The sequence below is a fragment of the Python bivittatus genome, unplaced genomic scaffold, assembly GCF_059951505.1.
Source record: "Python bivittatus isolate LINGU-HERP-01145 unplaced genomic scaffold, Pbiv_v1 ctg000400_np1212, whole genome shotgun sequence".
Classification (NCBI taxonomy): Eukaryota; Metazoa; Chordata; class Lepidosauria; order Squamata; family Pythonidae; genus Python; species Python bivittatus.
Window position 1 is genome coordinate 3,129,760 of NW_028277073.1, and position 24,167 is coordinate 3,153,926.

Below are 24,167 nucleotides of genomic sequence, written 5' to 3' on the forward strand. Positions count from 1 at the left end.
TTAACACATCTCATAGCTACTTAGTGCAGATTGGAGAAGTATGTGAAATATGTAATAACCTTTTAATGATGCCCCAGGGCTCTTAAGTATTCTATTGAAATTTATTTCAGAGATTTTATTTACAGGGTTACATATTGTAAAGACCTGTTTTTTAAAAAAAAGTCAGGATAAAAAATCCTACTTCTAAGAATAAACTTCATTTAGCATTGTGCACTTTACCTACAGGTACATTTGCATAGCACTGCACTGCTGATGTCCAAGTTGATGGACAGATTAAATATGGCTGAAATAATATCACCATCTCTTGGATTTTATTGTATTTAATAATTGTATTTTAATAATTGTATTTTATATTTGTATTATTTATGTCTTTACTGATTTTAAATTGTTTTGTTGTGAACCATCCAGAGTCCCTCCTTGTGGGGGAGTTGGGCAGTGATATAAATTTGATATATATATAAATAAATAAATAAATAAATAAATAAATAAATAAATAAATAAATAGCCAATAGCATTTATTCCATTGTGACACTAGGATGGAACAGTTTGCATCTTACAGTTAACTTCATTGACTGAAATTCAATTAAATAAAATAAGATGATTCATATGTGGTCATCACAGAAGTTCATGTTTCATTTCATAAATGCATACTATTCCTTGGCTGAGATTTTCTTATTTTATGCATATATGTTTATACAAATGTGACTGCCCATTTCTCTCTGCATGTGTATATGTATGTTTGTACATCAGACATAGAATCTGGATAATCTTTCACACAGTGGCACCTTCCATGGAAGAAATCTGTAATATGTAGAGAAATCTATACCAGTAGGGTGACTTAGTCTTTAGAAAAGCTCTGAAATATTCTATATCCCAGTTATTACACAAATGGCAGAATGCAAAAAACAGAAGTACAAAACATCTGAGGGTTGACAGCTGAATACAAGTGGGAAAGCTATTACAAATATTCCATTTGAATCCAAAGCTATTTGGATTCCATTTGTAATCCAAAGCTATTACAAATGGTCCAAGTTCCAGTTTCCCAGAACACACATGCAAATATATATATATATATATAAAAAAAAAAAATTCCCCTCTCACCCCTATGGGTGGTACATGTCTTCCTCAATCTCAGGTCCTCTACCAGAGACCTGCGAGTTTGAGGGTTCTGCGCAGTATCTTAGCTGTTCCTAGCACTGCACTCTACTGGACAGAGAGCCCTGATGTTGTTCCTGGGATCTTTTGGAGCCACTCTCTCAGCTTAGGAGTCACAGCGCCAAGTGCTCCTACCACCACTGGGACCACTTTGGCCTTGACTTTCCACATCCTCTCTATTTCCTCCTTCAGGCCTGGTACTTCTCCAGCTTCTCATACTCCTCCTTCCTCATGTTGCTGTCACTTGGCACCACTATATCTATCACGACCCCTGTCTTCTGGTCCTTGTCTATCATCACAATGTCTGCTTGGCCAGTACCTGCCTGACCATCTGGATCTGGAAGTCCCACCGGCTCTTAGCCTTGTTATTCTCCATGACCTTCTGTGAAATCTCCCATCTGGACTTGGGAGGGTCTAGCCCATACACTGTGCAGATGTTCCTGTATACAGTGCCAGTTACTTGGTTGTACCATTCAGTGTATGCTATTCCTGCCTGCATCTTACATACTGCCACTACATGTTGGACTGTCTCTGAGGCCTCTCTGCACAGTCTGCATCTTGGGTCTTGTCTAGTGTGGTAGACCCCTGCTTCTATGGATCTGGTGCTTAGTGCCTGTTCTTGTGCTGCTATGATCAGTGTCTCAGTGCTGTCTTTTAGTCTGGCCCTTTCCAGCCACTGATAGGATTTCCCAATGTCAACCACCTCAGCTATCTGTTGATGGTACATCCCATGCAGGGGCTTGTCTTGCCATGGCACTTCCTCCATTTGAACTTCCTCCTGTGTCTGCTGCTGCCTCAGGCATTCTCTCAGCAGCTCATCTTAGGGTGACATCTTATTGATGTACTCCTGGATGCTCCGGGTTTCGTCCAGGACAGTGGCTTTGACACTCATCAGACCCCGCCCACCCTCTTTGCAGCTGGTGGAAACCTCCGTATATTGTGAGGAGCTTCCGGGTCTTCACATCGGCAGCCTCCATGTCTTCCTTTGGCCAGCTCACTATACTGGCAGGGTATCTGATGACTGGCAGGGCGTACATGTTGATGGCATGGATCTTGTTCTTCCCATTGAGCTGGCTCTTCAGGACCTGTCTTATCCTTTGGTGGTGCTTGGATGTTGCTGTCTTCCTTGCCTCCTCCTCATGGTTCCCGTGTGACTGTGGGACACCAAGGTATTTATAGCTGGTCTCTATGTCTGCTATGTAGTTCCACTCCATCGGTCTTAACTACCTTCCCTCTCTTTACTATCATCCTGCCATACTTCTCCAGTCTGAATGACATCCCAATGTCCTCACTGTAGATCTGTGTCAGGTGGATCAGTGAGTCAATGTCTCATTCACTCTTAGCATACAGCTTGATGTCATCCATGTAGAGGAGGTGGCTGATGGTGATTCCACTCTTGAACTTGTACCCATATCCAGACCTTGTGATTATCTGGCTGAGGGGGTTTAAGCCTATGCAGAACAGCAGTGGGGACAGTGCATCACCTTGGTATATGCCGCACTTGATGGTCACTTGTGCAAGCTGTCTTGAGTTGACTTCCAGTGTTGTCTTCCACAGTCCCATTGAGTTCTTGAGGAAGGTCCTTAGCATCCTGTTGACTTTGTATAGTGCCAGGCATTCACAGATCCATGTGTGCAGCATTGAGTCATAGGCTTTCCTGTAGTCAATCCAGGCTGTGCTCAGATTGGTCTGCCTAGACCTTGAGTCTTGGGCAACTGCCCTATCTAGGAGAACTGGTGTTTTGAGCCTCTGGTGTTGTTCCCAATGCCCTTCTGAGCTGTGCTCATGTACTGGCCCATATGGTCTTGTAGCTTGGCAGCTATGATGCCTGATAGAACTTTCCATGTTGTGGGGAGGCAGGTTATTGGCCGGTAGTTGGATGGTGTTGTTCCTTTGTGAGGGTCTTTCATGATCAGCACTGTCCTTCCTTGTGTTAGCCAATCTGGGTGGGAGCCTGCTGCTAGCAGTTGGTTCATCTGTGCTGCTAGGCGTTCATGTACTGCTGTTAGTTTCTTTAGCCAGTAGGTATGCATCATGTCCGGGCCAGGTGCCGTCCAGCTTTTCATGTTCTTGACCCGCTGTTGGATGTCTGCTACTGTGATGGTGACTGGTTCCTGTTCTGGGAGATTGCTGTGGTCTGCTTTCAGGTCCTGCAGCCACTTTGCACTGGTGTTATGCATCTTCTCTTTCTCCCATATGTTCTTCCAGTACTGTTCAGTTTCCGCTGCTGGTGGCTCAGCTGTTACTCTGTGGTTGCACTGCAGTTGGGAGTACACTTTGGATGGTTCTTTGGAGAACAGGGCATTTATCTTCTTGGCCTCTGCTTCTCTAGTGTATCTCCTTAGCCTGGTAGCCAGTGCTGTGAGCCTTTGTTTAGCAGTCTCTAGGGCTTCAGATGGAGTCAGGCCCATGTATTTTTTCAGTAGCCGAGTCTTATCCTTAATCTCCACACGCTTCTATAGTTCCACCAGCTGACTGACTTCTCTCCGAGTTGCCTTGATCTTAGCCTCCAATCTCATTTTCCAGGGTGGGTATGTACTGCTGTTCTTCTTGATTGTGTAGCCAAGCATTTCCAAGATTACAGCAGCTGTAGCATATACCAATTCATTGGTTTCAGTTATGGTGGTAGTAGGGATTGTCTGGAGGGCTCTGTTGGCATCTTCTAGCATACTATCTGATGGTACTTCTCCACTGAGCCTTGGTAATCAGACTTGAGGGTTGACTGTAGCTAGTTTATCCATGATCTTATGCCTCATATCAGGTGCTGTGCTCTGTAATGGAAGGGGTGGCAGTGAGATTCCAGCTTCAGGTGTTGGCTGCACATCTGCTTGTTCTTCCAGGTCTGCTTGAATCCGGGTTGTAATGTGGAGTTGGTCTATCTCAAGTTGTGAGAGCAGCTTCCTCTTCACTATGTTGAAGCGCTGGGTAACTAGTTTTTTCTCAGTTAGTGTGGATGTAGGCCTTCTGTCTATCCATAGTTCCCTTATATGTTTCATATATCCCCTGTCATTAGGTCTGCTGTTGTAGTAGCATCCCATCATTTCCAAGTTCTCTTGTCTCGTCCATGTATGGTTTGTTCTAGTAGCCCACTTAACATCAGATTGTCCTGGTTCCCCACCATCTGACGCAGACCTTGTTAATCCGGCTGACGTCCAAGCCGGCATGACTCTCTTAGTTCATGTCACATTCATATTTTGAGGTAGGCAGGTGAAGCATTAGGGGGTCTTTGCCCAAGGACCCCTACTGGTAAGGTAGGTACCAGCCAGGATTTGAACCCCAGTCTCCTGCATCAAAGGCGGTGTTCTAACCATTATGCTATCCAGCCGCATATGTGTGTGTGTGTGTGTATGTGTGTGTGTCTTTGACACTCATCAGACCCCACCCACCCTCTTCTTGGTGTACATTCTTTGGGTGTTGGACTTGGGGTGGAAACCTCTGTACATTGTGAGGAGCTTCTGAGTCTTCACATCAGCAGCCTCCATTTCTTCCTTTGGCCAGCTCACTATACCGGCAGGGTATCTGATGACTGGCAGGGCGTACGTGTTGATGGCGTGGAACTTGTTCTTTCCATTGAGCTGGCTCTTCAGGAGCTGTCTTATCCTGAGGCATCAGCAGACATAGGAGGAAGTTCAAGTGGAGGAAGTACCATGACAAGACAAGCCCCTGCAGGGGATGTACCATCGACAGATAGCTGAGGTGGCTGACACTGGGAAATCCTATCGGTGGCTGGAAAGGGCTGGACTAAAAGACAGCACTGAGACACTGATCATAGCTGCACAAGAACAGCACTAGGCACCAGATCCATAGAAGCAGGGGTCTACCACACTAGACAGGACTTAAGGTGCAGACTGTGCAGAGAGACCTCAGAGACAGTCCAACACATAGTGGCAGGGTGTAAGATGCAGGCAGGAACAGCATACACTGAACAACACAACCAAGTAGCTGGCACTATGTACAGGAACATCTGCACAGTGTATGGGCTAGACCCTCCCTCCAGATGGGAGATTCCACAGAAGGCCATGGAGAATAACAGGGCTAAGATCCTGTGGGACTTCCAGATCCAGACAGACAGGCAGGTACTGGCCAATCAACCAGACATCGTGGTAGTACACAAGGACCAGAAGACAGCAGTGGTGATAGATGTAGCAGTGCCAAGACAGCAACATCAGGAAGAAGGAGCATGAGAAGCTGGAGAAGTACCAGGGCCTGAAGAAGGAAATAGAGAGGATGTGGAAAGTAAAGACCAAAGTGGTCCCAGTGGTGGTAGGAGCACTTGGCGCTGTGACTCCTAAGCTGAGAGAGTGGCTCCAAAAGATCCCAGGAACAACATCAGGGCTCTCTGTCCAGTAGAGTGCAGTGCTAGGAATAGCTAAGATACTGCGCCGAACCCTCAAACTCGCAGGTCTCTGGTAGAGGACCCGAGATTGAGGAAGACACAGACTACCCATAGGGGTGAGAGGGGAATTTCCAAACAATGACTTTTATACATTTTTTCATTAATCACAGACTGCATTTCATACACATTTTAGATGCAAAACACTTCCATTACTTTATAGACAGAAGGGTCTCCTGAACTAGTATTGGATTCTTCTTAGAAGCAGCTACTAAACATTCTGAGGATGCTAAGCAGAGCAACAAAAGAAGTTCTCTAAGTTTTTATCATTCTCCTAGCCTATATCACAATGGCAGTGAGGAAATGATTCTTCTTTATCACTCTACATGTGCACACAGCAGTCCAAAAAACAACTTGCTCAAAGCATCCAAATTCTGTGGAAGTCCATTCAGCCATCCTTTATTTATTTATTTATCTATATATCAAATTTGTCACCACCCTTCTCGTTAAAAAGCAGCTCTGGGTGGTTTACAGAGAAGTTAAAATTAATTAAAAATACAATGTAGAAGTAGTCCTGAATAAATAATAAATATATTCCAAGAATTGATGGTAATTGGCAAGTAGCTCAAGGAGTGTCATCAGGGTCCCAGCCACCCCCAGGATTGATTAAAACTCTTACTGCCCCATGCAAGCTGGCAGAGCAAGGTCTTTAGTCCTTTCCAGAAAGCCAGGATAGTAGGGGCCCACTGCACCTCTGGGGGGAGAATATCCCAAAGGGTGGGGGGCAACGGTAGAGAAGTCTCTCCTCTTGGGCCCTACCAGCCAGCATTCTCTCACTAATGGGGTCCGTAACATCCCCTCTCTGCCTGACCGGTGGGATGGGTCGATGTGATGGAGGTGAGACGGTCCCTCATGTGATGTAAATGGACATCTCAATAATGATTGATTATGTGCCATCAAATAAAATTGTTCATGGCATCTAAGATGGCATAGGTCCAGAGGATATATCTGTGAGTTTGCTTGTTCAGTTCTATGGTATACTTTACTAGTGATATAAAGAGAACCTTGGGGAAGTGAAGCCTATCACAATCACCCTTGATCTTTGCCCTTCCTAGCTTGTAAAAGTAGTTCTGGATGAAGCTAGGCAAGATTTACTCATACCTCAAAAAGGCTATAATGAAATGTTTGCTTAAGTTAATTCATCCTGAACCATGGACATTTGTGGTGATGGGGGGGGGGGGGTATGACAAAATTTGTGCCATAACTTTATGATACTAATTCCAACCACTTTGTACTTACATCAGATATCACCTGCAGGTATGCAAGGACTGGATCTTGCATCGTAGCATTACAATGCATGTTTCATCATGTTGATGAAATCAAGGCTTCCTGCAGACACCAGAACTTTACCATGCTGAATTATCTCCTCACCAATTTTCAATATTCCATACTCGTCCAAGTGCCAGAATGTGTTTCAGAGGTTTCAAAGTAGTTTAGATTAGCTAGATCAATTTCAACCTCAGTAACAGGATAGATGTCATTTTGGTGGATAATATAGACTGATTATTGGAAACGGGAAATGCATCTCCATTGATGTGTCTGAACCTCTCAGTGGCCTTTAATAAAGGCATCAGTTCCTAACCACAATGATGCCAAAATGGTGAAATGTACATTATGACATCATGATGCAAGAAGTCTTACTAATTCCTATTGTTCCTACCAGTATCACCATATCTCCTACAAGTTTATAACGGGTGGGGTTTGCACTGTGATGTTGCAACACACTTTTTATCCTTTCCTTCCCTCTTGCAGACATCTACAGCCTCTGATACCATTCAACATGGTAATATCCTAGGCCACTTGGCTGGAGTGTGACTTGGAGACCTATTCTCTATTACAGATGAGATTTCAGAAAGTGATGCTGAAGGATTCTTATTGCCATAAACAATGCCTCTGGTGTCCCCTGGGGTCCATCTTGCCTTCATGCTCTTCCACATAAATATTAGGGCTGTGAAGTGCTTCAGTTCTGAAGAGGAAAATGTGTTTTGAAGTGTGCAGAAGCACTCATGTACCACTTGTTGGCAATACTTTAAAACTATCTGTGTGTTTTTTTTTCAGAATTCATGCTGCCTTCCACAGCTGCAGTATGAACCCAGGGGGGAAAGGTCTATTTGGTCAGTTAGGACAAGTACAAATAGGTAGCCTGGAACTGTAGAGATGGTATCAGAAAAGCTAAAGCAATAAATGAGCTGAAGTTGGCAAAGGATGCTAAGGACTAGAAAAAGGAGGCATTCAATTATAGTCAAAATAAAGGCTAAAGAGTCAGTGAATCAAATGCTCATTGAGGATGTGAAAACATTAACAAGTAACAAAGAAAAGACCAAGCTACTCACCTATTTTGCTGCAGTCTACTCCAAGACTGGACTAAATCCTGATAGTGTTAGAAACATGGTTAGGGAATATCTCTTTGCTTTGAATGTGTATACATCTCCAGGGCCGTCCTGGGAAATAGCTGATGGTCTGAAACAATCCTTTGTGCATAATCTTTGAGAAATGGTGATAGAAGAGGCAATGTTGCCCCCATGTCCAATGAGGAACTAAAGGAAGATCAGGAAAGTACTGACCTATCTGAAATTAGTATCTGTGAAGATTCTGTAGTGTCATGAAGAGATTGATCTGTAAGTACTTTGAAAACAATATGGCCATTACCAGAAAGCAGCATGGATTTGTCAAGAACAGATCTCAGCAGGCTATATGTTTATCTTATTTTTTTACTGAGCATCTTGTTTAATAAATTGTGGAAATGCCAAACACACAATATCTTGTTTTCAGCAAAGCCTTAGACAGAGTACCTGATGATGTTCTATTAAAGTCTTTAGTAGCATTCTTAAACATCTGGCTATTCATTTGTCCCCAGTCAGCATAAATCTCATGGTAGTTAAATTTATAGACAGCTGGGTCAAAAACTCTATTCAAAGAATGCTCATCCATGAGTTCTTACTAAACTGGAGAAAGAAGCAAATGAGAATGTCATGAGGTTTAGTCCTGGCATGTACTTTTCAATGTTTTTTTATTAACGGATTAAGAGGTATAAGGAACACTTACCAAATTTGTAGATGATACAAAATTAGGAGGGACAGGTAATATCCTAGAAAACATTAGTGTCTTCATAGGACAGATATACTGTTGGAAATAATAGAATTAAGCTACAGTGGTACCTCGAGTTACGAACGCCCCTCCTTAAGAATTTTTCGAGATACGACCAGCTCCGGCCCCAAAAATTTACCTCGACTTGCGAACTCCACCTCGAGTTACGAACCGGATCCGCGGCCATTTTCCCTGCCGCCACACGGTCGCGGCTTCCTGTGGGCGAGATCGCGGTAGCAAGGAGATGTTCGGTGAGGCTTGTGGTGTGTTTTGTGGCGTTTGGAAGGTTTTTGGTGTGCTTGTCAGCATGGCTCCAAAGAAAATGCAGAGCAGGCTTGGCAAGAATAAGGCTTTGAAGAAAAAAGTGAAGATCAAACTTAAGAAGGACATTATAGAAAAGCACAATCGTGGTATTCGTGTGACTGATCTGGCCTTGGAGTACAAGATGGCGAAGTCGACCATCTTGACTATTTTGAAGAATAAAGATGCCATCAGAGGAGCTGCTGTGGCAAAAGGAGTAACGATCTTAATGAGGAAGAGGACACAAGTGCTGGAAGAGGTGCATATGTTTCAGAACTGTTTAACCGTATGTATTTACATTGAACCTTATGGGGGAAATTTGCCTCGTGGTGCGACCAAATTTGGAGGGCGGATTAGCCGTATTTACATTGAACCTTATGGGGAAATTTGCCTCATGGTGCGACCAACTCGAGTTGCGACCAGAGTCACGGAACGGATTAAGTTCATAACTAGAGGTACCACTGTATATGCAAAGTTCTTTATTTAGGAAATAAAAACCAAATGTATGGGTATAGGATGTCTTGGTAATACCACTTGAGAAAAAAAATCTTGGAAAGTAGTGGATTGCAGATTGAACATTAATAGTAGGATGTGGCTGCAAAAAAGGGAACCCAATTTTGGGCTGCATCAATGTTAGAACAGTTTCCAAATCATAGGAAGTTTCACTTGTCAAAGTTTCCTGCAAGGTGGGCCCATAAAACACTCTCCCTCCCACTCTCTTTATCTCTCTTAAACAAGCACAAGAAGGTTAGATAAGTAACATTACTTGTGAGAATTAGGAAGGGAATTAGGAAGGTCTACATAAGACATTCTGTGTGTGGGAGAAACAGAGAGAGAAGGGGGGGATGTCACCCCCAAGGTTCAAATCCTGAGGTGCTTAATCCTGCCTTTTTGAGCCAAGAGGCTTTTTGAAGGCCTTTTCTCATCCTTAAAGCTTCTTGCCAACTGTCCCTTGTTCACCAAATGACTTTCTCTGGCATTTTTTAAAAAAAAAATTATCACAAAAAAGGAAAAAAATACACAAAAGTGCTTTAACATAAAAGTGAAAAAGTACAATGAAAAAGGTAATATATCATTATAATAGTACACAGTTCCAATTCTATATATGCTTATCTAATACAAATATTATTCGAGTACATATATATTTTTAAAGAGTTATATGACTATCCTGTATTCACCAAATGACTTTCTCTGACATGAGAATCAGGGACCATCATCAGCTTCAACTCTCTTAAAACACTTTATAACGCTTTGATCAGACAAGCAAATGCTTCACATTCAGTAAGATAGAAATGTGATAAGTAAATAAATAAAACATTCCTCACTCATCCAAAATCTATTGAAATATCACTCAAAACAGATGTTCCGACTTTACAATGTTTCAAGCTTGGGATATTATACACATCCTTGGATTTAAACTGTTTAACATTTGTACTACTTTCTCTTATGGCAAATCAGGCAAAGGAACACATATTCAGTATAAAGAAATTCAAAGACAACAGAACCAAGTAAAATTTGAAAACAATATGTTTTGTTACCATGCTTCTATATTTTCTTTTCATCTTCTGTGGCACTGTAGCATTTCCCAACATTTGTCTGTAGGAGTGAGGGGGTATGTGCACATAACTCTGTGTGTGTGTGTGTGTGTGTGTGTGTGTGTGCGTGCATGCATGCATGTTTGTGTGTGTGTGGTTTCTATCTTTGGAATAACGCCCTCAGCATCCAACCATTTTGTAAAAGGTGGTTAATCCACTTTTCCAATCTATAAGGCTTCATATAAAGGTAATGTTATTTTTAAATTAAATCAGTACAGTTCCCTCTGAACTGAATTCTGAATATTGAATTCATCAAACTTATGTTTACAACATAACTTCAGAAGAAATATGTCCCTTAATTTTTCATATAGAGACAGGGATGTATTTCCATGGACTGAATTTTTTTCTCAGTGGACAGACTGCTCTACTGCCAATGCAACTCTCCCTTCTGGGACTCATGATGTTTCCACTGGAGAATTTTGAATGGGATCAGGAGAAAGAAGGAACCTCTCAAACTCTGCCACCCAACTGTGTTGTATTACATACACAAAATGATAACATCTATCAATATTCTTTATGAATAAACAAATGACATTGCAAATGACATCTTCAGTACCATGTCTGGTAGGTGCATAGAAGCAGTGGTGGCACCACAGAAAGTAACATGATAGCTGTGCATTTCTGTCCATTCCTTTCTGGTTAACGCTGACCCAGTCCCAATGAACAAAATATATTTGCTCTGGATAAAGTTATTTTTATTCTAAATTCATACATACATACACCAAAAATAAGAGATCTTCAAGATGAGCAGCTTTTCCATCTTCCTACCCATTGGAAGCCACTCTTCCATAACTGAATTGAGCTGTTCAGACTATTAGGTTATCTTTTGGAATATTCTACAGTGACGTATTTACATGTTTATGGATCTGTAGACACCAGCCAATCACCCTTGGTGCTTTGTGGCTAATACCTGAGCATGGAGAACAGCCAGCCAATCAGTGCTCAGCTGCTGGTCAGTAACTTACTGCCTTGCACTATTCATTCAGGCTTGACCTAAACATGGACCATTTCCCCTCAGTAAAAAATGAAAAGGAAACAACATGAAATTTCTATGCCATATGGTGGCAAATCTCTTACTTTAAAACTGTAACAAATCAGGATTTGTGTGTGTGGGTTTATCACATCAGCATACATGACGGGATAATAGCTGGAAGGCAGAGCAGGAAAGCACAGACCACCTTTCAAGGCAAGGTGCTCCTGATGCAGACTCAGCCATTTCTGTCTTGAAAGTTTCCTCACACTCACTCTCATCAGGTATTATAGCTGCAAGCTTCCACGTAGGACGTTCTTTGTTAACTACCAGACAGAGGGCCTCGTGTGACTTGAAAAATTGAAAAATTCATCTGAAAGAGGGAGGAGTTCCCTAGAAACTTTGAGTTCCAACATTTTTAAAGCATAGTTTAATGAGGATATCCCAGAATACAATTTCAGATGCTGTGCAGTGGAAGGCAGGGAGCTGTATGCACATTTAATTCAGAGTACAGGGCACTCTATGCCTGAGTTTGGGACTAGGAAGAACTAAGTGGAAGAGTCCCAACCCGATCACTAATATCATGCATGGCTTATATCAGCCTTCTCTAATCTTAAGCCCTCTGGATATGATGGAGCCTAATTCACAGGCAAAGGCTCTACTGGCTGGAAAGTATATGAGCATTGACCCTCAATATATATGGAGGCTACCCAGCTGAGGAAGTTTGGCTTGTATAATACAGAATGCATATACAATGCAGCCAGAACTTTAAAGGTAGCTTCATCAGCAGAAGTGATGGGACCTTGTCCAGAGAAGCTTATGCACCTATAAATTAGGCACAACCTTTTAAAAATAATTTATCAAGGCCTGCTGTTAAAAAAGAAAAGCAGAAGGATACAGAAGCAGTGGTTTATATAACCAGCACACATAAAGGTACTTGTGTGTGTATTTAAAACTTCTAGAATGAAATTGCCTGGGCCAACTTCCAGGTCAAGTCTGTTTGACTGCCATATGCTTTCAAGGCTTATAGTTCTCCTGCTTTCAATGAATTCATTTCAAACTTTACACCATAATGGATTTGAAGCAGCAAAACAAAGTTTTACAGCACAATGACTTACGCTTTGTGCATTAGGTTCAATATATTGGTGTGAATGTGGGGAAGAAAGATGTGGGGGCTTCCATTTTTATTCCATAGAAAGTCTTAATATAGAAATCAGGAGCTGCAAAATCCACAGGGGATCATCTTTTTTTTTTTTAAGACCCATTCTCTTTGAGGAAGGGGCAGGAGCCAAGCTCTGCCTGCATCTTCTTTTAAGTTTCAGGGGGGTCTCAGATCAGACAGGAGATATAAAAAATATGTCTTCTGCAACTGCACCACACTGTATCAGAAATATCAGCTCAAACAGAAGATGAAGTGAGGACTAAGCAGTCTTCATGGCAACAGGGAACTAGCACAGAACTAGCAGCTAGCACTGAAGATGTTACCTAGCCGGGTAACGAAATGTTTGCAAGAAAACAACCAAGCTCAGAAAACACCAAGGACTCTACAACAGGGAACCTGCACACTTCCTCAGATATAAGATGGGCAACTCATGGATTGCCTGTAGTATCCAGCCCCCTTTCTGCATTCCTTGTAGCCCCTTCCTCACCATGCTAGCCCTATTCACTAGCAAAATTCTGGCATTTGGCAGCATAATTTATTTGGGAGAGGGGGTCATGGATAGATATAAGAAGCAAATTGAGTGATTTAAATGTTTGGCCTATTGCATTATCCATTTTAACTTAAAAGAGGGCCAGCATTTGCAGACCTACCCTCCAGTGATGTCACTGCATCAGTGCCACATCCCATGCAATTCTAAAAGGCCAATTTGAAAAATAATGCAGGTCTTGGATATGAATGGTTGCCTGCTGTTGTTCTAACACAATATTTTTCAATGGCTTTGACTCATATATTTGGCTGTGAATCATCAAATTATGTTTGCAAACAGGCTGAAATATGAGCTCTCCAGTTTATGCCCTATCCCTTCCACCCCATATCCTTGCAAGGTCCCCTGGGAAATACTGAAACACATCTGCATCCGCAAAAGAGGGAGTTCATCTCTGCACATTCTGGTCTTCACACATAAGAACAGATTCAGAAAGCTGAATATTGCTCTTTCCACCTTTCCATATATCTTCCATGTGCCATGGGAGACAGTCAACAAGGAAACAACACAACTGCAGATTGGAAGGACCAAGTATGCTCTAGATTTAGCCTCCATCTGGCAGCCTTCCCAGGTAGACCAGACAGGAAATACAACCAGATGAGCTAATTCTACTTTATTATTAGGCTACATTAATAGAATCTCGAAAGTCTGAAAGTACAAATCTCCTGCTGGCTCTTTAACAGCCTGATAAGTTAGGGAGGTTCCTTTTTAAGTTTCTTTCTCTGTCCATTATGCAGCTGCAGGCTATGCCTCCTCTTATCTGATCATTCCCTAGGCAGCATCTCTTCCCCGTCTCCCAAGGTCATTCCCATGTACCATTACACCATCTCAATCAATTCACCCAATAAATATTGGAAAGCTGGAGACTCCCATCTAAATTAATGGGCAGGATAAACAAACAAGCGCTTCACTTTTGCAAACCCTTAACTATCTATATTTCTTTTTTTGAAGTTGCACATTTTGGGTGGTCTAGCCACAAGAAGCTGCACTGCATCCCAGCACTGATTTTATACACTACAATAAGGTCCATTTTATCATTCTATAAACATACTCAAGTTAATAAAAATGGCATGAAGCTGCATATTTGGCATTACAAAACTAAAGTTAATGGATCCCAAATTGCAGTAATAAAGTTATCTTAAAAGTGGTGCCAAAATAACAGCCTGACCAGAAAATGAACAGCTACAGGTTTAGCTTTGCCTCATGCTTTCCAGTCATATTCAGATAATGGTGGAAGGGAGTCTGCAGCAAAATTCCAGAAGTAGCCCTCAGATATTAGGGAAGATTCGTATGGGAGTTCTGTACCTTTCAGAGAGGTAGAGAAAACATTCAGAGTGACTGCTGTACATTATTGAGCACAGAGAGGTGGGTCTACAAACAAGCAGAAGTTATCTTGCCGCTCACCAAGCCTTCATTTCTCATGTTACTCACAGATCTTACCAACTGTACACCAATGGTAATAACATGGATTAGTGTGTTTCAAATAATGTATCAGCAGAGGTGTTCAACTGTATTCATGGTTTAGGCACAAGATATGTAGACATTACTTGCGTGCTACTTTCATGCCTAAATGAAATGTGACAATTATGCTTCATGCTAAGTAAAAGTCCCAGCAGCAGATGTTGAGCGCAAAAGGCTTTGCTAAATTACCTAAAAGGGAAAAAAAAGGGGGGGGATGGAAAGGGGGCTCAGCCAAAACTACCATTTCACTAGTGTACAGTGAGGCTGTCCAGTCTGCTTCTATTTGGTGACCCAGAACAATCACTCATTTCCCAGCACAGAGCTTATTCATTTGCAAGATTGAAAAAGAACAGAAAAAAAGAAAAGAGAAGAGAAAGGAGACATTTCTGCACATGCCCATAATATTCTTCACCACTGGGGGCAGCTTTACATAAGACTGCATTCACTGAAACCAAAGCAACAGTCGGAGAAGCTTTCAGAGTGACGGGATGCAGAAGTGAACAGTGCTTGTTCATTGTACCGGGTCATCCTGGCTTCTCTGCTTCAACGCAGCTTCCTTAGCTGGATCGAGGGTGCTGACTGTAAGAACTGCTGCCCAGCGGAATACAGATGGGTGAATTCAGACAGCTGAGCGTCACTTGGAGGAATCTCTCAAGCTTTGCACAGGGAGATTTTAGAGAAGCCGGGTCCACAATGTAAAGATGCAAAACCACATCATCCATGAAGACCCTATTACCTAGGAAGAACTTGACTTTCTGCTGCAAACGCCGTGTTGGGATTTATTTATTCCTGGGATGTTCTGCATGCCTGGCAAAGGATAATGACCCAAAATTGGTCCATTTCCCAGGGGGTCCAATTTTTCTTCCTGGGTGTCAGCGAGCCCTGATTCACCAAAGAGCAGCTGACAGGGGCTGTCATGTTTGTGGCCCCTAGGCAAAAGCAAAAGGCCTAAGGACGACCTTTGAAAACACAAAGGATGGGTATGTTTCCATTTTATTCCTTTCTAGTAAGCTCACGGCAGTCCCTGCAATGCTTCTGTATTAATCACTCTGTAGATTGGCCTCTGTGCAAGCTACGACTAGAGGTACATTTCAGCGTGATTCAGTCTGACTCTGTCTGGCTTCCATGCATTATTTCTTCTTCTTTATTAGGTTTGTCACCTTAAAATATGAGGGGGGGCTGTGGGGGGAGTAAAATAAAACTGCTTGCAAAGTACTTCTTCTCCTGGGGGTTTCCTCTATACTGAAGTAGCATTTCTGAGCATGACTGAAAAATATCTGGACTGTTTTTTGGGGGGGATAACTTTTCTAAGTTATTTCTATTTCCAGGTTTCAATGTATTTAGGCTACTGAGCGGATCAGCAGTAGCCCTGGTAATAGCTCCTACTGTATTACTGACAATGCTTTCGTCTGCTGAACGAGGATGCCCTAAGGGCTGTAGGTGTGAAGGCAAAATGGTATACTGTGAGTCCCAGAAATTACAAGAGATACCCTCGAGTATATCAGCTGGTTGTTTAGGTTTGTCCTTGCGATATAACAGCCTTCAAAAACTAAAATACAACCAATTTAAAGGTCTTAATCAACTTACCTGGCTCTACTTAGACCACAACCATATCGGCAATATTGATGAAAATGCTTTCAATGGAATACGCAGGCTTAAAGAGTTAATTCTGAGTTCCAACAGAATTGCCTTTTTTCTTAATAACACCTTCAGACCAGTAACAAACCTCCGAAATTTGGATCTCTCCTATAATCAGCTGCATTCCCTGGGAGCAGAACAATTCAGAGGCTTAAGGAAACTGCTGAGTTTACACCTGAGGTCCAATTCCCTGAGAACAATCCCAGTCCGGATTTTCCAGGACTGTAGGAACCTGGAACTCTTAGACCTGGGTTACAACAGGATCCGAAGCTTAGCAAGGAATGTCTTTGCTGGCATGATCCGGCTGAAAGAGCTTCACCTGGAGCACAATCAATTTTCTAAGCTTAACCTGGCACTTTTTCCAAGGCTGGTCAGCCTACAGAACCTTTATTTACAATGGAATAAAATTAGTGTTATAGGACAAACCATGTCTTGGACCTGGAGCTCATTACAAAGACTTGATTTATCGGGAAATGAAATAGAAGCCTTCAGTGGACCAAGCGTTTTCCAGTGTGTGCCCAATTTACAGCGCCTCAACCTGGATTCCAACAAGCTCACATTTATCGGCCAAGAGATTTTGGATTCCTGGATATCTCTGAATGACATCAGCCTTGCTGGGAATATATGGGAATGCAGCAGAAATATTTGTTCGCTGGTAAACTGGCTTAAAAGTTTCAAAGGGCTGAGGGAAAATACAATTATCTGTGCCAGCCCCAAAGAACTGCAAGGGGTGAACGTTATTGATGCAGTGAAAAACTACAGCATCTGTGGCAAAAGTACTACAGAGAGGTTTGAATTGCCACAGGCTCTCCCAAAGCCAACCTTTAAACCAAAGGTCATCAGGCCTAAGCATGACAGCCAGCCCCCTCTGCCCCCAACCACAGGGACCCCAGAGGCCAGCTCCGTGCCCGAGCACAGCGCTGAGCAGATCTCCTTCCATAAAATCATCGCTGGGAGCGTGGCTCTCTTCTTGTCCGTGCTTGTGATTCTGCTGGTCATCTATGTCTCCTGGAAGCGCTACCCTGTCAGCATGAAGCAGTTGCAGCAACGCTCTCTAATGCGACGGCACAGGAAGAAGAAACGACAGTCACTGAAACAGATGACTCCAACCACCCAGGAATTTTATGTTGACTATAAGCCCACCAACAGCGAGACCAGTGAGATGCTGCTGAACGGAACAGGACCTTGTACGTATGGCAAGGCAGGCTCCAGGGAGTGTGAGGTAGGAACCCCTCTCCCCATGTTTGAACGCTGTGTGGGGTGGACTGTTTTCACTGTCCAGGTACAAACCTTTCCTCTCTGATCGCCTCCACAATGTTAGCCTTTCCCTTACTCTTTTTAAAAAAGCTTTCCTCCCCACATCCCCCGACCCTAAAATGAACCCTGTGAAGCTTGAGCTCAGGTTTTACCTAGCCTCGGTTGGATAGCCTCTTTACTAATTTTATCCCTTTGCATGTTTTACCCACCAACAGAAAACTTTCTTTGCACATCCGGTATAGCTGCAGTGTGGGCTTTTCCCATTTAAACAGGCAACAGTCTCCTCCCCTAGCAATATGTTGATATGCAAAGATAAGGATGGGGAAGAATGGTGCAAAAAATAAACAGTGTGCTGAAATTCACAACATGCTTCAAGGGCAATCTACCGTGCCAGGTGTGCTGTAGCTTCATATACATTCCAGGACTTGCTTGGCTTATGATGGTGCAGGCACAACCCTGGGAGAATGCTTGATTTCTATCTAGTGCAAAGCATCCTGAGAAGCTGTTGTTAAAGCAGCCTCCAGAGCCATCAGGGGTGGGAGAAAGGCTTGGCTAAACGAAGCGGGGTGGGAATCATACCTTTCGTAAGGAATAAGGGAAGGGCTGGAAGAGGGTAAGATTCACTGTGCAGCTCCAGCACAATGGAGTTTGCAGTACTGATAACTTCTAATTGAAAACTGTGTGGTTTTAAATCAAAGATGCTAGTGTGCCCCCCTTCTCACAGCCGTTTGCCTTTCAGAAAGTAGTCAAAAGGCATTCATTAAAGGAGGGGTCCAAATTCCTGACTGATGCAATTAGAGGAGCTGAAATGTACAGTTGCAAAGGCAAAACCACTTCCGGCATACCCTTGCTCAGACGCTCATTAGAAATTCTGCCTTCAACTGTGTCAAAGACATTAATGTGATTGACGATGGAGTCCTTAAATCTGTCATTTTTCTTCCTTCAAAAATGCAACGTTGTCTTCCATGGTGTTTCATTATGCAATGTGCCATTTTGGGTATTTAGAAAGCTGATGAAGCTACATTTTAAATACAGCACAGCAACAGGGAGAAGCTGGCAGGGAAACTGGACCCTTGCCAATCTAAGGGGAAGCACGTCCGAAGGATTCTCTTTAGGAAAAGTCAATGGATCAATGGGCAAGGAGTAGGGGGAAGGAATCAATCAATGCTGAATTATGTTTTAGAGATGTGATTTATTTATTTGTTAATCTATTTGTGATGAGAATCATGATGGACACTAATAATTCAGGGCATCCATCTCAAATTGTTATGAGAATATATAATTCACTGAAATCTCCTCTTGACATTTTCTTATAAATTAATCAATGAGTCCCTTGCAGAAATAGTTCACTTGTTTATAATAGCTGGTAAAGAACTTCACTACCTATATTGCATAACTTGATTTAGCTTTGTACACTGCCCATTTCTGACCACTTGGGAGAGAGTGTTTCTATAAAGCAGATGCACTGCAGCAATCTAGAAAATAGCATCCATATTCTCTTGCCACCCCCCACCTCTGATTTTCTGGGAAAAAACAAATACAATCACCCAAACATTTCCAGTCCTATAGGTGAGCACTACTAATTCAAAGTGATTTTCAGGTAATAAAATTGCATTTTTTTAAAATGAGAAAGAAGTGGAAAGGAAGTGAGACTGCTTCATAATATAAAACATACATTCATTGAAAACTGAGAGTCAGACAATTCAGCCAAATATGCACAGGTCACTTTACACCACATATGTGATTTTCTGATATTTTATAGCCTTTCTGAACTACATATAACATGGCCATAAAAATGCATATATAGTGTGCCATCAGAGGATCAACATTTTTTCATGTGACTAAATACATGTAATCACCTTGGCTTGCTATAAAAGCCTGGAAAATTAAAGATATCCATGTGCCCTGTGTGAAACAGTGGTAGTACTACTAGCCATTTATATTCACGATACAAAAAAATTATAATATTATCAAGAATAATGAACTAAAAATGTTCTGCTAGCTTTTGACTCTTGATTTGCATTAATCATATACTTTAGCATGCTAACCAGAGACTATCTTTATATGAAAACATGGGAATATTTTACCCAAGTCTTCATATTTCCCATTATACTGAAAAACAGGCTGCAAATGCAGGGAATGACTTTAAATATAGTACATTTTTGAAGGAAACACCTCACTGGAATAAGACTGTAGTCTCCTATGCTGAAAGCACAGGCTAGAATAATGTGCCATTTGAGAATCTGTTGAAGGTGGGAGGGATTTTAAAAAGAAAACTGGTGAGAATATTGATGTTTCAACAAATGTCAAAGAGTGGAATATTAATGCTAATAGTTCCTCATCATAACAAGGCAGAATTAATATGTGAAAAATAATAGCCAGGCATACAGAAAGTCAATTAACTGTATTTTCATTGGAAGGACTTCTTGGAGACCATTTAGATGTGCAGATGAATGTCTCATTATTGCTACAGTTATCTTAGAAAGAAACTGCTGGTTGATTGTGCAGCTTCTACCAAACCCTGCCAATAACCTCGATCTACAGAATTTTTAAAATAGAAAACAAACAGCATTTAATAAAATTGGGTCCAGCTGCTGAAAACTGAAGATAATGCTGTAATTCATTATTTTGTGTAGCAAGCAAAAAGTTGTCAGTGGTTTCCGTACTGTGTCTTGCCAAGATGCACACACTTTCATGTAGCTTTCATGTTAGGCACCAGAAGGAATTCTGGCAGGTAACTGCTTGACACAGAGAGATGGAAAACTGCAGGTCTAGTCCTCTTATGTCAAGCTAGGTAATATTTGGGAACCCTGAACTGCTTTGCACAGCATCACCCTAAGTTTATTAAAATGAAACTAAAGTTCTTCTGGCTCATTCCACCACCCCTCATCCCCATAACATATAGCTGTGCTATATTTTTTGAAATACAAGCATTACTACAAAGTCATTCTTTTCTTATCTGATAAATTGGCCCAATGAAAGACAGCGAAATCACAAATATGACAGCAAAAGGCTATGGGAAATGCTTTTTTTTTTTTTACTTGCTATGCGGTAGTTTCAATGTGTATATGTATATTTGTAGGGGGGTGCTTTCACAAGATATGTTATTACATTGTTAATGGTAGGAAAAAAAGATAAGATAGAAAGATACTTTCATAACAAACTTCAGCTACTATATTCACTGAGATCAGACCTCAGCAAACAAGTGGAAACATTTTTAGGGGATTGACGTAACAAGATCAGAAGAGAAAGGAAATCATAAACATATATAAATCTATTTTAAAGTCTTCAAGAGATCAAGATAGGGACAAAGTTTAGACAAGTCATTGTCACTCTGGAATTAATGCAACCTGCCATTCAGCCATCATCTTTAAAAATGAAAGAGTAATTGACCAGGCCTACTACTACTTGGACTAAAAAAATCTGTTATGGGATCTACAGAGACGTTTTCCTCATCTGGCTCATTCTATAGTTTTAAAAATTCTGACACTGGATAAAGACAATTGGCCATTGCCTCAACTGTTTATTTTTCTCCTTTGCAAAATAATGAAGCCAAAATTGGGGGGGAGGCACTTCCAAGTGGGCAAATCTACAGACTAAATTGGAGTAAATAGTATTAGCAAGGGGAATTCATGGAAATAAGTAAGATCAATCATATATGTTAGCAAGGAAGAAAAGAACTGGGAAGGTGCTTGAGGAAAGAGTATATGAAAGCAGAGATTTGGCATGAAAATGTACAAGAAGTAGAAATGAGACATGGGCCAAGTACTTAATAGGAAGCAAGAATAAGTATCAGATTTTTTTTTTAATTACCTGTGTTGACACACATAAACATGGAGTACAACATTAATCACATAGTTGCAGCTGCCATCTTGACTTTTTTTATCCCCTCCCCCCCTCAATACCCTTGACTTACCTACTCTAATCTAGAGCAGCTTGTAACTAATGCAATGAAAACATCATGTAGAGAGTAAGGAAGATGACCTTGACAGAAATATGCAAGAACCATTATCTAGGCAAAAGAGGGTGATTTTTCTTTTAAGTCCTGAGAAACAAGTTAATATTCAGAAGCGGCTCAGGCAGACGCCTCCCTAACTCCCTGAACTATATGAAAGAGGAGGAGGTCCAGCGCAATCAGACTTGCAGGATTCTGTTATTATAGCCAATTTCAGTAAAAGCAACTTTAACCTTCCTGTGGAGTTGGTTTCGTAGTCCTAGTGGGGTGATACATCATTAGTCAGCACAAATATTTGAACAACTTATTAGCCAGATCTCCCAACTATCTCAAGACAAGTAAAATGTCAAGGAAATTAGGTTCCCAGAGTATACCAAGAGTATGATTTACAAACAGGGGAGTTGCAAGATATGGTCAAAAAAGTCAAGAAGGCAGTTGTGATGGTGCCCATTTTGCCCCCACCCTTCATTAATGGGAACACTGCCATTGATGCCAAAGGCGGGTCAATCCTGCTTCTCCATCAATCCTCCTTAGATCATGGAAATGAGCAGCTCATTATTTACAGAGTTACCTCTCATCCTGGTGATTTACTTTAATTCCTCAGTGCAGGGGCAAGCAATTAAAAAAAAATGAAGAGAATGAATTCTTTTAGGGATGCCTTTCAAGTTTTAATGTCAATGGTGGATGGGGCTAAACCAAATGCTGGATGGAATGAGAAGCCAAAGTGAGTCTTTCCCACTTCTGATGCACCCTTTCTCTCACACACCCCTTTCTCTCTATCCCCCAAACAGCAGACTGCTAGGAAAAAGGAGTTAAGTTGTACAAGGGATCTAAATTGCTTGGAGAGGATCTCTGGAACTAGGACAAAGCCACATATGTTTCATGGTTTCATATTGTCCATCCTTTACTCTAAAGACCAAAATATCCTTCCTGTTTGTAAATCAGGAAATTGGTAGAATCTCCCTTAACTTCATAGATACCAACAAAGGCATAGGAACATCTTCCTCTTCATGTGATTCTACACAGCTCTATTTTTAAGAGGAACAATAGGCATAAATCTTGCTCAGCTAGAAGCCACAGCTACTCCACTGCCACCACATATGAAGCATGAACAACCTTCAGTCTTAAATGTTTCAGGATGTAAACCAGCTAGGAATCCCATTCCTTTAACTCTTTGGTGAGCTCTCAGATGTCTTTCAGCCTCTATTTTGATCCTACCTGGAAAGTTGTTCATTGGCCCACAGGATAGACTGGATCTGCACCTCGACAAGTGGTCTACTCAAGGAGGGGGAAATCTGACCTTCGATATCCCCTCCCCAATTCTATAAAAATTACCTTAAAACCTTGACTCTCCAATATTGGAATTTAACATCACTAGAACAAAAAAAGGGAAAGAGTTTGGAGGGGTATTACTGGCAGATCATGACAGGTTTTAGATTTGCAAATTGCAAGAGTCTTCCAGTCTCCAGCCCCTGGAGGAGGGGGCTGAAAGGAAGAATGGACAATACTGCTCTTTCCTTCCATATCCTGCTGACACTAGGTTGCCACAGCTTCTGCAAGCTGTTTTATGCTAATAGTAGAGATCACTGGAATTTAACTATCACCACATCATTGGAAGTCTCACTTAACTCATGTTGATAGTACAAAAACTGTACTGTACACTTTTTTCTACTGTGCACATATTCTTATTCGAAGACATCAATTCAGTGTTCAGAGAAAAGCAAATGTTACCTAACAATTATTTCCATTTCTATATTGGTTTAGAGAGCCAGTGTGGCATGACAGCCAGTTTGGTGAAGTGGTTAAAGACACAAGGCTAGAAACTGGGAGACTGTGAGTTCTAGTCCCACATTAGGAATGAAGCCAGCTAGCCTTGGGCCAGTCATTCTCTCTCAGCCCTAAAAAGGAGGCAGTAGCAAAACCACTTCTGAAATCTTGCCAAGAAAAGATTTATGTGTGGATTTATCCATCTAATCATCAGGAGTAAACACTGACCCAAAGAAAGGAAAGAAAGAAAGTTTAGAAAGTGTGGATTAGGTAGTACATTCTAAAATGTGAACTGAAATAATTTCAGACACATACCCAGTACAGTACACAGCAGTCTTATGAATGAAACTATGAATGTGAGCATTACTATTCTGAAACAGTTAATTTATGGATAGCTTTAATGAACTATCTTCAATTAATAATTAAACTAAAGACAAATATATGTTCATATATTCTCCAAAATGAGTATTTGAGATAATCATTTTATACTAACTCGAATATAATTCACTAGTGAGCTTTATGATAGGTACACATATTTAGATAAATATTCTAACCACCAAATTTTCACAGAAAAGTAGTGACATCCAGTGGCAATATTAAATAAAGCAGATGACAATGGTAGCTCTTTATACTCTGCTTGCTGCTTTGTTCACCTTCAGATATTATAAGTTTGGATTACCTCACTTTCTTCCACCCTTTGCTTCAATTACATTAAAACCACACACCCTCCTACATCAGAGATGTAAACTAAATTAAGACCCCAAAGAGGTAAAATGCATTTTAAAAACTGTGATCATGCAAGTGTTTTTATCCTCTTTTATTAGAGGCTTGTTATTTTGCTGAATCTGAAAACTACAACCTTCATTTTGTTCCTAATATATCC

At 41.4% G+C, this 24,167-nt stretch overlaps 2 protein-coding genes across 5 annotated transcripts in view; one reads left to right on the plus strand and one right to left on the minus strand.

The window, feature by feature from the left end:
* CTNNA3 (catenin alpha 3) overlaps positions 1-24,167 on the minus strand; it is a 703,663-nt gene that overhangs the window by 384,167 nt on the left and 295,329 nt on the right. The window lies entirely within an intron of this gene.
* LRRTM3 (leucine rich repeat transmembrane neuronal 3) overlaps positions 14,889-24,167 on the plus strand; it is a 106,246-nt gene continuing 96,967 nt past the window's right edge. The window contains exons 1-2 of the mRNA XM_007436274.3: positions 14,889-15,647; positions 15,996-17,527. Coding sequence (XP_007436336.3) covers positions 15,644-15,647; positions 15,996-17,527 — 1,536 coding nt within the window. The 5' untranslated portion in view covers positions 14,889-15,643. The remainder of the gene's footprint in view (positions 15,648-15,995; positions 17,528-24,167) is intronic.